The sequence below is a fragment of the Coturnix japonica genome, chromosome 2 (genome assembly GCF_001577835.2).
Source record: "Coturnix japonica isolate 7356 chromosome 2, Coturnix japonica 2.1, whole genome shotgun sequence".
In the NCBI taxonomy this organism is placed as follows: Eukaryota; Metazoa; Chordata; class Aves; order Galliformes; family Phasianidae; genus Coturnix; species Coturnix japonica.
Genome location: NC_029517.1, coordinates 27666253 through 27682566, shown reverse-complemented (window position 1 = coordinate 27682566; position 16314 = coordinate 27666253). Strand labels below are relative to the sequence as shown.

Sequence of the window (16314 nt, the reverse complement as noted above, 5' to 3'; positions counted from 1 at the left end):
TATTTACTACATTTGGTATCACAAAGGAGGGGGAGAATAACAAAGTCAGGCCACCAGAAAAAGATAGTTCATTTGAAGTTTAAATCATGGAAATACATAAGAAGAGAAATGTTCAGATTTGACCAACAAAGACTCAGTCAACATGGAAAACTCATGCTTATCTTACTAGTGTGTTGCATTGCTTCCCGACCCTTCCCCCTCCAAGTTCCTTAAATTACAGTGCACTCACTTCTCCTTGATCAGGATCATAGAACCTTTGCAGCAGCTGAACAGTGGTGCTTTTCCCACAGCCACTAGCACCAACTAAGGCAATGGTCTTCCCAGTTTGAACTTTCAAGTTTAGACCTTTGAGGATCTAGAATAAATAAATAAATAAATATATATATATATATATATATATATATATATATATATATATATATATATATTTATATCAGTTTGACAAATTTGATTTGAAAACATTCTATCAAGGTAATTGTAGCAATAATCAAAGCAGTGGTAAAGGGGTATAGTTTAAGTACTGAGCATTATCAGTAAATTAAGCATATCTGGGAATATTCTGGAGACACTGACATGGAACAGTCTGCATTTGTGCTTATGAAGTATTTTAGTTTTTGACATATGATGGCTACATACAACCTGTCTTTTGGGAATGCTTTCTGGACTCTCCTAGCTCCCAAATCAAGCCTGGGAGTTATTTAAGAAAACTGATAACTGGAACAGACCAACTTCATGCCAAGAAACATTTTAAGAGTTCCCTCCTAAATAGACAATCGCATTTCAGTGCCTGGGAAAATTCCCGAGAACACTCATACCAACTAATATAGACAGCCCTCGTATTGTAAACTTGAAAGCTCCGTTTCTGTGATTGGTGAGATCTGGCAGCAGATTCAGGGACTTCTCCTGATTTCCCATTTTCCAATGCTTAGACAATGATATAATATATAGTTATGAATCTTGAAATAAAAAGCTTAGCACCTTAGAATTATTATTGCTGAGAAACAAGTTTGCTTTCCTCTACTTTTAAAATGTAAATGGATGTTTTGACAAGGTAATAGTTGGAAAGTTCTTAAATCTCAGTCTCCATTGCTAACAGCCCCAGAAAACTAGGGACAAAATACAAATTGATGGTACCTTTGTTGCCATTTCCGCATTTAGGAATATTTAACCTCAAAAGATGTCAATTTTGTATATGAGTAATGCTGTGTTGTTGCCAAAATATTTGGCTGCCATGGGAACTCTTCTTGTTTATACCATGCTGATTTATAATTTTGCCCACACATGTTTTTATAATGAGATCAAAATGGTTGCAATATTGCTCTCCTTTCCCTGTGTCACAACCAGTGAGGTCTGTGTCTTCCAGAAGCTGGTATCATGATACCTACATTATCAAGCTAGAGCTATATTCTGGATACTAGGTGCAATTAGTTACAACCACCCAATAATCTATTTCTAATTCTCTTATCAAGTAAGGTGTTGCCAAACTAGCAATTGCTGGATTCTTTAAGACTCTGATCTAGTTTAGTCTACAAAGAGAATATTACATTGTGTTACATCAATAGCCTGGGAGACGGTGGATAACTTCTAGACATTTTTGCTGTTTCCTTTTGACTCTATTAAATAACTAATGCTATTAGCAGGGAAAGTTGTTGACTCAGTAGAACAGGAAGGATGACAAAATTTTCCTTATTTTCCTCCCCTTTGACTTGCAGTCTCAATATACAGCTCATCTGCCTGGAGAGTATTTCTAGGAAGAACAATTAATGGTCTGATGAAGTCTGCTGTGTCACCACTGGTTTCTAAGCCAAGAGTAAAATAAAATGCCTTCAGTTAGGCAGAGAGCCCAGCTCTGGGTCCGTCCTTCACTGCGCTTTGTTCTGGAAAAGGATTTGATGTGTGATGGGACAGACTCCAGATAACTGAAGTGAAAAGACACATCTGAAGAAACAGCCACAGTGATACGAACTTCCACATTCTCATCTGTCAGCTGGCATACTCAGTCCTCCATTATTGACACTCAAACTTTCTTTTTCCTACTGGTTTTTTAATCATCAAAGAACTGGTGCAAATCATTCTTTCACCATTATAAATGACTTCAAAGGATTACAAACTGTTGAGTACGGTAGAGATAAACCAACAGTACACAACTGTATCGGCCACAGGATTAGATCACCATGACAACATAATAACAATGCACAATACAGTTACTGAGGAAGTTCAGCTGGCAGAGGATATGAACATTTACTTATTGAGGAGCAATTCTAACACTTGTCCAGAATAACATCTGATTTCCTAACGTATGTTTGAAATGGCAAGATTGGATTCATTTGAAGGCATATTGTTGTAAAGCCTAACTATCTCACAGGTCACTTCCTCATGAAGCAAATCACAGCAACTCAGAACCAGGAGACTGCAAAGAGCAACTCCAAGGCTTAACTTCAAGGTGTGGCAGTTTTAGTGACAAGCATTGGGGAAAACACAAAACAAAACCCTTGTTTCACTTATCATCAATCTTGTTCACAGAAATTTGGAGTAGGAGTAACACAAAACCTTTTCTTAGCTTTGTCCTGCAGAGAAGAATAGTGTGCAGGTAGCCAGTGGTAGCAGATAAACAGTTTTATCTTTTGACATTGTTTTTTTTAATTCCCATTAGCTCACAACCTCCCAAGACAGGAATGCATTAGTATACGAGAAAAACAACAAAAGGATTAGAGAAAGAATCTCGGATGTGGGCTGCCAGATTTCAGTACAGCAGGTACATCTGAAATTAACACTTACTGTAATATCAGGCCTGGATGGGTAACTGAAATGGATGTTTCTGAATTCGATTTCTCCTTTAAGCTTCTCTGGTTTGTAGCCTTCCTTAGAACTGCTATCTATAAGCCGTTTCTGGAAAGAAGTTTTGAAAATAGATTGCTCATTACTAAACTTTAGAACTATTTCTGCTGGCTACATTGTTCAGTACTTAGCTGGTGGTTTACAGTGCGTCAAAACTGCTACAGGTTATTTGCAGGATGCTGAATGCAAGAGAACCAAATTTTAGTTCTCCAGCTGTGGTACATTTTCAAATGCAAAACCAACCAACCAAACAGGAACTGTAACTGAATAACTTATTATCCTGCAGCCAAAACACAGTGCTTGGTAGGAATTTTATAACCATATGGAGAGGAAAGATGTAGCTATTTCTGTACAGATTTCAGGGTTCCACTTGTTTTAAATATTTTATATACACAGATATCCAACTGCTGCACAACAAAAGGACTGAGATTAATACAGATTCACTAGCACTATTTAATCCCAAACAAACCCACCACCAAAGCACCACCACTACCCTCAGCCAGAACTGTGCATATATTAATTTAAGATAAAAAACAAAAACATGCAGTGCCATAACTACTTTCCCTCTGGAGCTATAAACCTAATATTAGAGAAGACTTCATCCATAAATAATGATGCACATACCAGATTATCTAACACCCACTGTAACAAATAAAGAGGTACTTTTCCCTCATACAAACAGCAATATTAATTTAAGTGCTGGACATACGTAGAGCTCATGATTTGGGTTGTTTATTTTTTGGAGGGGGGGCTTTTTTCTTTTTACGCATTAGGGAAAAAAAGGTGAAATATTTCAGACTCATTGAAATGCTTTTCTCTTTAGATTCTTACCTTATTAATAATCTGATATACTTCATAGGCAGCTCCACGCGCATTCGCCACACTCTCCAAGTTGGGAGCTGCCTGGCCTAGGGAAAAGGCTCCAATAAGCACAGAGAAGAACACCTGTGAGAGAGAGAGAAAAGCCTTGAAGTTAATAATGTTTACAGACTCACCAAGCTGCTATATACCCAGGACTACTCTGTGCATCCTTTCTAGGGAAATTAAAAGCCCAAGTGAAAGGTGTATTTCAGTCCCTCCTGTCCACTCCCATTTTCTTCCTGCAATGACTGGTAACTTTTTTCCCAAGTGCTTTTTTGGCATGAAGTATTCTCTTTTTCTGGCTTCTACTCTTCTTCTTCTTTTTTTTTTTTTAAAAAAAAAAAAAACAAAAACAAAACAAAAAAAAAACAAAAACAAAATCTACAAACAGAACTCATCTTTCTCTTTTACTCTCCAGATCTGATCCAAACTAAGAGACCCTCAACGCTTCAAACTTCAGTCAAGAATTTCCTATTTGAACTTGACAGGTGGTGTTAATTTTATAGACACTTTGGATAAAACAGGGATCATAAACACTTCTTACATAACAGAACTTTCTTGAATCTGCAGAATTTCATTTTATTTTTTTAAAGTTGCACTGCCATACTTACAATTAACACACGACCAATGTTATAATTGTCTGGCTCCTCAACAGTGAGCTTTGTTCCATACCAAAATGCAAGTGCATACGATCCAAAAATAAGAAACTGTGAAACACCCAGAGATGTGTTGGTGGTAATGGATTTTTTCACTCCAACACGTCTAGCAGCCTCTAGATTAGTATCATATCTGAAAATAAAAGGAAACCATTAATTCGACAGGCCATTCAGATTGGTGTTTCCTAAGCTCTTTTCTGGTTAAAAGGTTTCTCCATCATAAAAGCAATTACTCACATAGTGTACAGAGTAATTTTGACAAAGGGCTAGCAGATACAGAATTCCTTTGAACAACTGTATTCTGACTCATGCTGATATCACCTATTACCTTGTCATTCACATTATTAGACGTCAGCACGGCAGAAGGCATACTTTGAAAACATTTGAGTTGCATGACTTCATCATCATGACAAAAAACAACGCATCACTAGAGCAATTTGTTTGCATTAACCTTAAAAGGAGGTCTTGAAAGTGTTTATCAACATTATCTATCAAAGGTAAATCCATACTTACAAATAAATAAGCACTAAAACAAGTACTATGGGTCAAGGCAGGTAAATGAATATTAGTCAGGACTCCCTCTGATTCCCAAGTAGAAGATGACAGAAAGCTCCTTGAAAATGCAAGAGGGCTGCTCCAAAAGTAACGCCTCCTATTCCATACTGTTGGCCCAGGACATCAGAGGCAGGTTGATGCAGTAGAGGTTGGACTTTCCCACCAGCATCCTATTACATGTTGTTTCTGTGCAACAGATGGCAGCAGAGGGGCAGTCTGCTGGACTGGGGTCTGACATGGAAGTGTGCATGAAGGAAAGCACGAAACTGAATTCCTCCATGAAGAAAAAACAGCACTGATTGACACTGATCAGCTCTTGCAGAACAAATGCCCGACTAGTGGATGTGAGCACAGTGAGGCAGCACTTGGTATGTTTCAGCAGTGGCAACAGCAACATGAAAGACAAGCCACATTCCGGACAGCCATGTATAGCTGTTACACCACCAAATGTAAAGCGTTTCAATCAACTCTTCCACATGCATCAGCTAATGGTAGCAACTAGGCTAAAAAACAGTGTTCTGCAGCTGAGAATTTGCTCTATCAAATAGTGCTATTGTGCACTTTTGTATCTGTTGTGGCTTCCATGGAATAAATAACAGGCTTTACTTCCAGGACTACCATCTAAGAAAATTTACACAAGACCAGCAAAAATTGCTGTCAAAAAAGAAGAAAGTCCAGGTCTTCTGCTTTGCCTTTCCCAGATGGATGGTACTGGTGACATCCTGTATCTACATAGTGAATGTTATCATTTATTTTGCAGATATATCTAATAACAAATGTTACATTTGTGATTAGCCACATTTGGCTTGTAAAAGGTAAGTTGCTATATTCACATGACTAGGACCAACAATGCATTAGGCCAACAGGTTTTATTTGCAAATCATTACAATAATAAAAGGCAATGATGCGATTCTACTTAAGACCAGTAACCAGCGAGGCTTAAATGTAAGCCATTAATCAAAGATCAGAACAGTAGTGCATGTTCTAGAAAGTCATCTATTAACCACATGCTTGGCTGTATTTGACTACTAGATAAACACAACCTTCCCATCATATTCATTTTGAAATTAGACTCCAGGTCTCATCCAGAAGAGAAATTTGGGTCTAAGCTACAGTGATAACAGTGAACAGCCTCTATTGACTGTGACTCGTTATGTTTATCTTCAGGTGAGCTATACACTTAACAGAAGCATAAATGGTCACCAATGAGAATCTCACTGCCTTGCTTCTCCAAAAACAGGCAAAAAACCTCAACCAAAAAAAAAAAAAATTAAACCCACAGTCTCACATATATTTCATATTTTAAATACAACTATTAGTTCAAAAAGCTTACTTTGCTAATGCCTTCTGCTGTCCATTGAAAGCCACAACAGTCCTGATTGCAGTCAAAACCTCTTCAGCCACAGCTCCTGCTTTGGCATAAGCAGATAGCTCTTTAGCTGTAAGGGATGCCAGAAGCTGTAAGTTGAAAACTGTATGTTACTGCAGCATACAGAAGTATTGGTGAATAAGAGTGATCAACAGTCAAGGGAAAGAACAGAACTATTGGAATGCAAGGGTCATCTCCTCTGGGCCCTGAATTACTCTCAACTCCAGCTTTTCTCATTGTGTCCCCACTGCAGTTAAAGACCACATCACATCAGCTGACTTAACATGTTCCTCCTGGGCTAAGGTCAGTCTACAAATGACATTGTTACGTGTATGGGATCAGGCAGGTGAGCTGAAGCTGGCTGGACCCCAGTGAAGGAGTCTAGGAACTCTATTTCATAAGGAAGAATTTAATGGACTGTAGCAATAGACAAGGGGGATAAAGAGCACTTTTAAAAAACTGGTGCTCAGAGCATATTGAAAAAAATTGTGAACTGAGATGTTTGGAATCTAAAACAGCAGTGAACATTAAATTATGTATGCTAATCACACCACAGGTCCTGATATTCTTCCTACCTTCTTTGAAAAACTTGAAGAGGGGGTAAAAAAAACTAAGTAAGTAACCACTTGGAAGCAAGCAGTACTCATAAATGTGGCTACAGTATGTGACAGGGGAAAAACCTTTCCTTGTCTAAAAGGAAAAACTAGTATGGCATACTATATGTATGCCATAGTTGCAAATGTTAGCAGCATAAAGCCTGGTAAATCATCAGCAAGAAACATGGTGTCTTCAGGCAGTGCTCTGCACAAGGAAAATACTAAGCAAGGAAGATGCTGATGCAGATCCTCCTCCTGCCACATGACATGGAGACAGACTAGATGGATGGGAGAAATGGCATGCAAGTGCGTGCTTGGGAACCCACAGAACAGCTACAGAAGCAGAAATTACAAAGTGTGGAACAATGCTCCCAACTTAGAAACAACTCTATGTTTATCCCATTATGACCCTCCTCCCTGTATATGAAAAGAACTGTAATGCTTTTTACTGGTTTTGTTAACCCCAAAACACTTACAGTTGACCAGACTGCGGCTGATGCAGCAAGCAGTGGACTGACCGACAAAATCACCAGTGTAAGTTTCCACCCATGGACAAATCCTATAATAATCCCAGTCAGAAACGTGGAAAAAAACTGTACAAATATACAGATCTTATCTCCAATGCCTTCATGGATGGTGTTGATATCACTGCAAATAACAATAATAGTAAAAAAAAAAAAAAAAAAATTAAAAAAATTTAGCTTTCAATAATTTTCATTCTACCTCTCCTCTATTTCATCCTGTGTGGCCTAACATCAGAAGTACTGCCACTTCCTAACTGGCATACCAAAACCTCTAACCACAGCTACTGAGCAGTGCTAGTCTTTTTGTGGCCAAAGCACAGCAGGAACCTATTTTTCAGGACTAGTTTTCTGTACTTTCCACCATTTGCTGCTGTTTCTGTGCCCAGTTACTAGATCACTTGTGACCTAGTTTCTCGACCCAGCATCCAAATCGAGTAACACAAGTAAGCAGCCAAACTGCTTCCTCACCTCCTGTGACCCTCTTCAAATCACTCTTTCCTCTGTGCTCTCCAATACATTTTATATTCCTAATTTAGGTTACAGCCTCAGAGAAAGCATTATCTCCATTCTATCTGAAAACTATTATTTGGAAGAACCTATGTTTTTCCATGCATACTTCCTTTCCCATTTTCTCTTCAGCAAGTACAGACGCTAGAACAGAGAGGAATTTCATTTTGGGTTCTCTTGCACCTTTCAGGACATAGATCTGTCCAAAGCTGCCTTAAGACCCAGGAAAGTCTGAAAATGTACATACTGTCCTATTGTATTCTGGATCATAATCCTAATATCTGAATCCACTGAGGGATATGGAAAAGTACCAAAGACTAAGAGACACTGGACTGATTCCAGCCTGAGGTCTGGCTTGATAAAAGTGTGAGTTCATTTCCATTCAATAAAGTGTCAGAGCTTTTCAGTATTTGTAAATAGCTGGAAACAGCAGAGTGGTTTGTTTAGTACTGTCTGCCACATACTCATAAATGCTACAAAGCCCACATCAGACAAGTAGAATACTTCATTTCACATCATAACCCTTTCAAATGCGTGTATCACAGAAACAAAACAAATGAAGTGGACAAATAATAATGAATTTCTCCCTCAGAAATGTCTTAATTTCACTGTGACTGAAAAGGCTTTAGTGGTTTTGCTCATTTGATTAAATAAAATCTCTGTAGACTATCTCGTGTTTAAACAAAAACCGCCATTTATCTTCATGCTCAGGAGGTCAAAAGCAAACAAACAGAAACAACAACAAAAACAAATATAGTCCTCACTCTGTAAGTCTAGTGTTCAGTGTTCCTATCTGGGTGCTATCAAACCAAGCCATCTCCTGATGGAGCACTGCAAAAAAGAACTTCCGCCGAATCCTTGATGTTTGCCTTGTAGCAGCGATCAAAAATGTCCATACTTGGATGGTGCTCAGGATCAACACAGCAAAGCCAATTCCCACATAGTAGTAAGCAAACCTGTGATAAGGGAACAAAAGACCACATAACCTCACAGCTTCTTGTGGAGGAGGTTACACAAAAAACAACAAAAATTATGTACCCCACCAAAGTAAATACGGAAATCTGCAGTGCGTTATAGTGAAGCCTTTCTGCATAGGTAAAAACTTGGATTTCACTCAAAGGGATCACATGCACACAAGTTCCCCAAATATTCTGTTAACAGATTAATTACTATGACTCTTACTTTGTCATTTCAGCTTCTATATCCACACCTGGAGTTGGCTGACAACTGGAATTATTTCCTGAAGCACCTGTGGGTAAAAAAGTACTTATGAATGTATCATACATAAAAGATACATTATGACAATACAGGGCTACCACAGTCAAAGTGTTTTGTATTTTTCAATTAGGGCAAGACGCGGCAGACGCACATTTATTTTTCACCAAACTTCTAATAATAGCAAGTAGCTGGTACAAAAGGTGGCTCATCCTCCTTACTATCCCACCTGAGATGAAATTCATTCATAAGAAGCATACCCAACACACTGCCTATTATTTGATTCAAGCCATGACAACTTAATAAGACCAGGTAATTTGCAAAAAGTTGCATTTTGCTCATCTTGCACTCATTCTGACACGTACCAGTCTTAGCTCCAGTAGCAAAACATAATGGTATGCGGGGAAGTCTAATTCTTAATTTACCTTCTGACATACTTGAATTCACACCACTCAGAACAAAGGCGTTTGTCATGTCTCCAAAGATAATGATCATGAGTGGCAATCCAGTACCATTAGCAGCAGCTGCGATCAAACCAACTACCATCAAAAGTATATCCACCCAATCAGCATAGCGGAACTACATGAACATTAAAGAAAAAGAGTAAAGTTATGCTTGGCAGTTTACATACTTGATACAGTACAGCAGACATACCGAATGCATTTCTATCTATGTATTCTAAAAAGCGGCAAGACTACAACAAAAAGCAAAATCAGAACACAAGAAGAATTTTGTAGTAGGTCCTGTGTATATATAGTAAGGTTCTTGAGGTAATGTTAGTAGAAAACATGATTATTTCAACCCATCAGGAAAAAAAAAAAAGCAAGGAAAAAAAGAAATGTATGCCCTTTATGTTTCTAAGTTTTTATATTCTTGGCACAATTATTGAATTTTGCTCTCATGCAAGCTCCATATTTACCAAGATTAGCATCTCTGAAATTTAAACAAGGGTGAGGTATTGATTAGCACCTGGATTGGATCTACCAGTAGACAAGGTCTCTAACTGCAATTACACCTTAACGCTTACCTATCCTTAAATGTTTCCTCACTTCAGAAAAAACAAAAACAAACAAAAAAAAAACCAACTACAAAAAAAGTGAATATGAATTTCAATAGCTGTTCCTGGATGTGATTCATCTGAAACGAGAACATTTTATTCTTGACTGTGCTAAACACACTTCCAAAGTGTAAACAGACATGGAGTAAACCACAGAACAATAGGCGTTCTCTTAGTTTAGAAAAAGCAAGCCTGCACGTAGAGTTACTTGGGAATAGATTTTTGGTAGAAAAAAAATGGGCAAAAAAACATAACACTAGCCCTTCTCAAACAACAAGTTTTTCAGACGTCAAACACAGGACAAATCCTTTTTAAACAGAACCCAGGCAAGGGCATGCACACTACGTATAGCCTAGATCAGCCTTGGTACAGGTAAGCCTCAGTCTCCAAAACCAACTCCTTGTTACTGCTGTAAGCACTACCGATACACCAAGGTAAGACTTAATGTAAGAGCACCAATGATAATATTTCATAGGTCTCTGGGTTTTGGGGTGTTTTTATTTTTTTTAATTTATGAATCACAATTAATAGTGAATCCACAATGACAAATAAAAGAAGATACCAATCTCGATACTAACCAGTTCAAAGATGCCAACCACCTTTTTCTCTGACTTATCTTTTTTCCTAGAAGACACAGAATACAAAGAATACAATTAATATAAGCTTTTTCTTTTTTTTTTTTAGCAAAATCATATTAAAAATACACTCCCACACCCAAGACAGCCATGGCCAGTCTGTTGAATTCAAGTCCTACTTTTTTTTCTTGGCCTTCAACTGGTCACTTTCTTCAAGATTTTCCTCATGTTGGAAAGAAGGGTTATCATATTCCATGCTTGCATGTTCTGCAGAATAAAAAGCAAATTTTCTTAACATAACATTCCACCCTTTCTGCAAGTCTCTTGCAGCTTCTCCTGATAATTCTTTTGCATTTCAAGCTTAAAGACTAACATTTTCTCATATTCTTGAACAGACCAGTCTTTTCTTTTTGAAACTTCCTTTCTCTTCAGTTTACCTGCTTTCTCCTCAAGAAGCTTCCAGCAAGATTTCTGAGATGAAACCAATTAAAAACATATTTACACAGACAAGCTATCAAAGACTAAATAAACCGAGCAACAATTCAACACAGAAAACAGGCTGCAAAAAGGATAAGCCCTAAAGAAATAAGTGTAATTGCTTATCGTCAAGGTTGTAATTGGTGTAGATAACATTGAATACAGGTGATTTCATTCAGGAATCATGTATTTGCCTGTAATAATCATCACTATTATTCATACTTCAGTATTTGGCACTCGCTCACCTCCTTTGTGCTAAGGATTTAAGAATTATCCTACCCCAGAAAGCTTAAAACTGTAAAAGCACAGGATGAGGTATAATAAACGGATTAAGAAACTAATGATAAAAGGGCTCAATACACTAACAGTTTCCCATGTAGACTAACCTTGACTGCAGAGTGACTAGAATTTTCTGCATGCTATTTTTCATATACTCTCATCAGTCAGTTGAAAAAGACTGAGTTAGACAACCATATAAAGCCTTCAACCTTAACAAGCATGTCTAAAGAACGTTTTCCAGCCCAGACTAGGACTCACCTAAATAGTCTTACGCAGATAAATTAATTCTTTTAAAGTTGGTAGAATGACTCATACATAAGTGTCTTCTAGGTGGTGGCTTTAAGCTACTGAAAGCTCAACAGAAACCAAGTGAGCTGAAATCACTAAGGAGAAAAAGTCAGATATGCCCAGCAAATTGCCTGCAAATGTACAGACTTGGATACTGCTCATATTCTGTCTCTGTGTCAGTGAGGGAAGAATTATGATGCACCTTCAGATAGTTACAGAATACACTCTGAAAACAACATGCCATTTTCATGCCTGCAACTCACCAGTTTCAAAAAGGTCCTTTTCTGTCAAATTTAAACTCCGATTCACTGTCATTCTTTCTTGTATGATTCTGAGATAAAGAGAAAAGTCACATGAAACAAAATATACACAGAAGAGAGAAAAAATATATATATATAAACCCCTCCAAAGAAGAAAAAAACCTCACAAACCAAACAACTCCCCACTCCCCACAAAGCCAACCACCAAAAAAATCCACACTGAATCCTCTAGAAATAGTAGATATTTAGTGTCCACATTATATCTGCATTTCTCCACATGTCACTTTATCTAAGTACAACAATTATGCAACTGAAGTATAACGATAAATAAACCTGAAATAGTGTGATTAAAGGCTGAGGAAATCTTACTGACAGTGCAAATAGAACCTGTTGCTCTATTCTCAGCAGCCTGTTTTAAGTCTCTAGATTATTCACATTTGGGTTAGTGCGAATGATCCATTACAGGATAGAGGGTTTACTTCATTAGCTTGAACTAAACTTACTGGACAGTTGTAATACAATCATGATTATCATGCTAAAAACCAAAGATGTGCTCTTGAATTTTGCCATGCAGCTGCTAAGAAACGTTTAGAGACAGTAAACAACTGAAGTGCCAGCTGTGTCCAGGCTTTATTTGATGCAGCTTAACACATACAATCAGAAACAGACATGAATTTGATGTAGGCTAAAACAGTAACAAAACACATAATCAACCCAATGTTAAAAAACATCTAGCTTCAGCATCCTCAATTAAGGTTCCTGGTTATGCCTTTCCTCGTATTATTGTAGCTTACCTTTACATCTCGTGCTGTACCCTTTCTTTTGGGTCACTAACGAGGATCAGCCCCAATAGAACCCTTACCTGCCTCTCCCACGCTACCGTGACTGCCGGCTCAGCCGTGCCCTGTTGCTGCTTCCCGGGCGGGACCTCCCGCACCCCGCCAGAAGCGGAACCGCCCTTCCGTGCGCCCGCAGCTCGGCTGGCAGGTGGAGGTGGATCCTGAGCCTAGAGAGCCCTAGCGGGGGTTTAGGCTGGCAGGGGCGCCCCGCAGGGAGCTGCTTAGCACAGCTATCCGAGCAGTGCTTTCTGTTTGGTTCTCACCGTTACTAACACTGAATTTTAGCTTGGAAAAGTTATCACAAGAGACCACTTCTGCAGGGGAGCTCTCTCCTTGCAGATTTTCAGGCACATGGAGGTAATTGGGTGTAGAAGAAAACTTGTCCAGGGGGAAAGAAAGAGGTAAAATCAGGTTTGTGAGAGTGCTTCAGATTTGGGGAACTGCTTCACTGCATTCAGTGAATTTCAACCGGGAATAAAGATATTGAAGACCTCTAACTAGACCATTGAAAGCATTTTCACTTCCCATTTCTGAGCTGCATCAAGATCAAAGCAAGCTAAACTTGTTACTGTGCTCAGAGGAACTAATAGACAAAAGCATTGTGTTTTGCTCATGTAATTCTCTTCCGAGAATTTGTGTTGGGTTTCATTTTAGCAAAATTAAGGTTGTTTTTTGCCTTGGGTTAACTCAGCAGGCTTTGTAATTTTTCCCCCTCTTAGAAGAGAACAAATATACAAACAGATTTTCTGTGCAGCCCTAAAACAGAGGTTCTTCCGCTCCCTTCCCCACCTATACCAAAGCCTGCATCATTTACTTCCAGTAATGAAATTAATGTCTATGAAAAATGCACTCTGCTTGTTTCCCCATTCACTCAAATAACACTGTCCCAAAGCCAAGTCTCAGCTAAGGTAGTCAGTCAGATAACTAAAGTAGTTCTTGAGTGATGTGTTCGGGGCTAAACCTAATTTAGCTTCCTGCTTTAGCCTTCCCCATGGTATTCAGGTTACATTTTACATATTGGTTATGGTGTCCTGAAAGAACCACAGAAGAGAAGGCAATTTTAGCCTTCATTGCCTCCTACCCACTGGACCCTCTGTATTTGCTTGGATTCCAAATTTCTGTGAGTCAGGGTTGCTACTTTTTAGTACTTTCTTCTTTCATCTGCAATACCCAGAGCATGTGTTGCAGACTCAGAGTTAAGCCTGAATAACACCTATCAGCAACTGCTTATGAAAAGCTTCTGCAGCCATGAAGGATCTACATTTGCAGAATTCAGCTGAAGGGAAAGGGAGGCAAACTAAAATATCGTGCTGCCCCAGCACCAAGGTTCCCTGCTGCATACACTATTTTCTTTAGAGGCAACAGGTTTGTTTCCTTGTTAGTCCAGGACACAACTTACTTAGAAGAAGTGGCAGCTGGTGAAGTTTTGATGCCTTTGAAACACACTTTCACAGAAGTGTAGAATATCCAGAGTTGGAAAGGAAACACAAGGATCATTGAGCCCGACTTTTGGATCCACACACAACTACTCAAAATTGAAACCGTATTTCTGAAAGTACTGTCCACATGCTTCTTCATCTGTGTCTTGATGCTGTGATCACTGCTCTGGCCATCCTGTTCCATGCCCACTTCCCTCTGCTGAAGAACCTTTTCAGAACGCCCAACCTGCCCCTTCCCTAACGCAGGTCCATACCAGTCCCTTGGGCCCTGTCACTGTCGCAGAGAGTAGAGCTTAACACTGTCCCTCTGCTCCCTGTGAGAGCTGCAGCTGCCATGAGACCTCCGCTCAGCTCCTCTATGCTGGGCTGAAAAACCAGAGCACCTCAGCCACCCCTCATACATCTTGCTCTCTAGATCCTTTGCCATTTTCGTGGCCCTCCTCTGTCATAGTTTTATGTCCTTCTTATACTGTGGTGCAGCAAACTGCACACTATCCTTTAGATGGGATCAGAAGCCTTACCAGTCTGGAGGGTTCACTTTTCAAAACCTCGTCAGCAGCCATTAATACACATAACAACACCAAAGTGACAGTTGCCATTCACATCCACTCCTCTGTGCACTGTGCACAGAGTAAAGACATGCCCAGCTTAGAAAATTGAGCCCAAAAAAGGTGTAATGTGGACTCTGTCCATAATGAAGTGGTTGACGCCCCATCCCTGGAGACTTTGCAGGTGAGGCTGGATAAAACTCTGGGCAACCTAATCTAGCTGTGGTGTCCCTGCTCCGTGCAGGGGAGTTGGACCATATGGCCTTCAGAGATCCCTTCCAACTCTAACGATTCTGTGACTCTAAGTGTAACTACAATTAACTGCTCCATACTTCAGTGAAAAATAACATAATCTGGTGTTTTTGCAAAAGCAGAAGTTCTGGACTAAAACATGTATATATGAAGGAGAAGAGACTCCCATCCACAGAGAAAGGAACAGAAGTAGTGAATAAATTGAGGTTAGAAATAATGACCTGGTAACATCTTGGGGTGCATTATAATAAAATTTAGAAGGGAAATGTTATTTTGTGTTTTATCCAAAATGTTTTTAACTTTAGAAAATAATGCAGCTGAAAAGTATCCTTGTAATCAATGCAAATACTATGATTCTCTGCATTTCTTTTTATTTGTCCAGGAGCAGTTGGCAGTAGGAAAGAATAAATTAAATACTATCATGCAATGTTAATTAACACCACCCATAACTGACTGAACTAGAAGAGATACCTACACTGAAGATCTGTTACTTGTAAGCACAGAATAATTAAAAGCCAACAAATGCTCACCAAAGAGTCCTCAAAAGCAGACACTAGAATTAAGAACTTATTTCTCTAGTAAAGCAGTAGAATGCAGAAAACACAATGCATGGTATGTTAAAGTAGTAGACATCTGACTTTAATGGAATATCTCATCAAAATAGTAATCAAATGCAAAGAGGGAATATTATGTCATACAAGCTTTGTTGCTACTTACTGATATGCAGAAACACCGGCACTTCTGTGTGTGGTTTACTGATCCTGAAGAAAATACATGGAGGTGAGTTAATATTCATCAATTTAATAGAGAGGTACTCATACTGGATCTGGCTGGCCAGCAAAGTGTCTGCGCTACCCCTTGGTGCCATGACATATATATAACAACAGGAGACAATAAAGTATTGCGTGCCAAAATGAGCAAGGTCATTCAAATAAACCAAAGATATTTTTTACAGCTTCGTAGTAGTTTTTCATAAACATGTTTCTTCTGGGTACGTGCAGAAGTTCAGACCGAGGCACTCTGTGTTTGTTCCCAAGTTACACAAGCCCTTTCCCAAATGCTAGTTCAAGACATGATCTGTATTTTTCCACACGGTCTACCCCTTTATGGATTGTACTGAAACATAGCGTTTTTGAAGATAGCTGATGTGCATTGCTTCCAAATGCCACATAAGCAATA

At 38.9% G+C, this 16314-nt stretch overlaps 1 protein-coding gene across 5 annotated transcripts in view; it reads right to left on the bottom strand.

Annotated features, from left to right (window-relative positions):
* Positions 1-15991, bottom strand: part of ABCB5 (ATP binding cassette subfamily B member 5) — a 36621-nt gene extending 20630 nt beyond the window's left edge. For 2 of the 5 annotated variants that reach the window (XM_015853839.2, XM_015853843.2), the window contains exons 1-13: positions 15853-15991; positions 12061-12128; positions 10933-11020; positions 10757-10802; positions 9547-9700; positions 9089-9155; positions 8671-8862; positions 7352-7523; positions 6244-6368; positions 4311-4488; positions 3670-3783; positions 2779-2889; positions 230-355 (exon numbers count right to left, since the gene is read on the bottom strand). In XM_015853839.2, the coding sequence (XP_015709325.1) occupies positions 230-355; positions 2779-2889; positions 3670-3783; positions 4311-4488; positions 6244-6368; positions 7352-7523; positions 8671-8862; positions 9089-9155; positions 9547-9700; positions 10757-10802; positions 10933-11020; positions 12061-12112 (1425 nt within the window). In that variant the 5' untranslated portion in view covers positions 12113-12128; positions 15853-15991. Of the gene's footprint in view, positions 1-229; positions 356-2778; positions 2890-3669; positions 3784-4310; positions 4489-6243; positions 6369-7351; positions 7524-8670; positions 8863-9088; positions 9156-9546; positions 9701-10756; positions 10803-10932; positions 11021-11767; positions 11965-12060; positions 12129-12851; positions 13037-15852 lie in introns of those variants that run through there. The other 3 variants (XM_015853841.2, XM_015853840.2, XM_015853842.2) reach the window with 3 other exon arrangements.
* Positions 15992-16314: the final 323 nt, after the last annotated feature.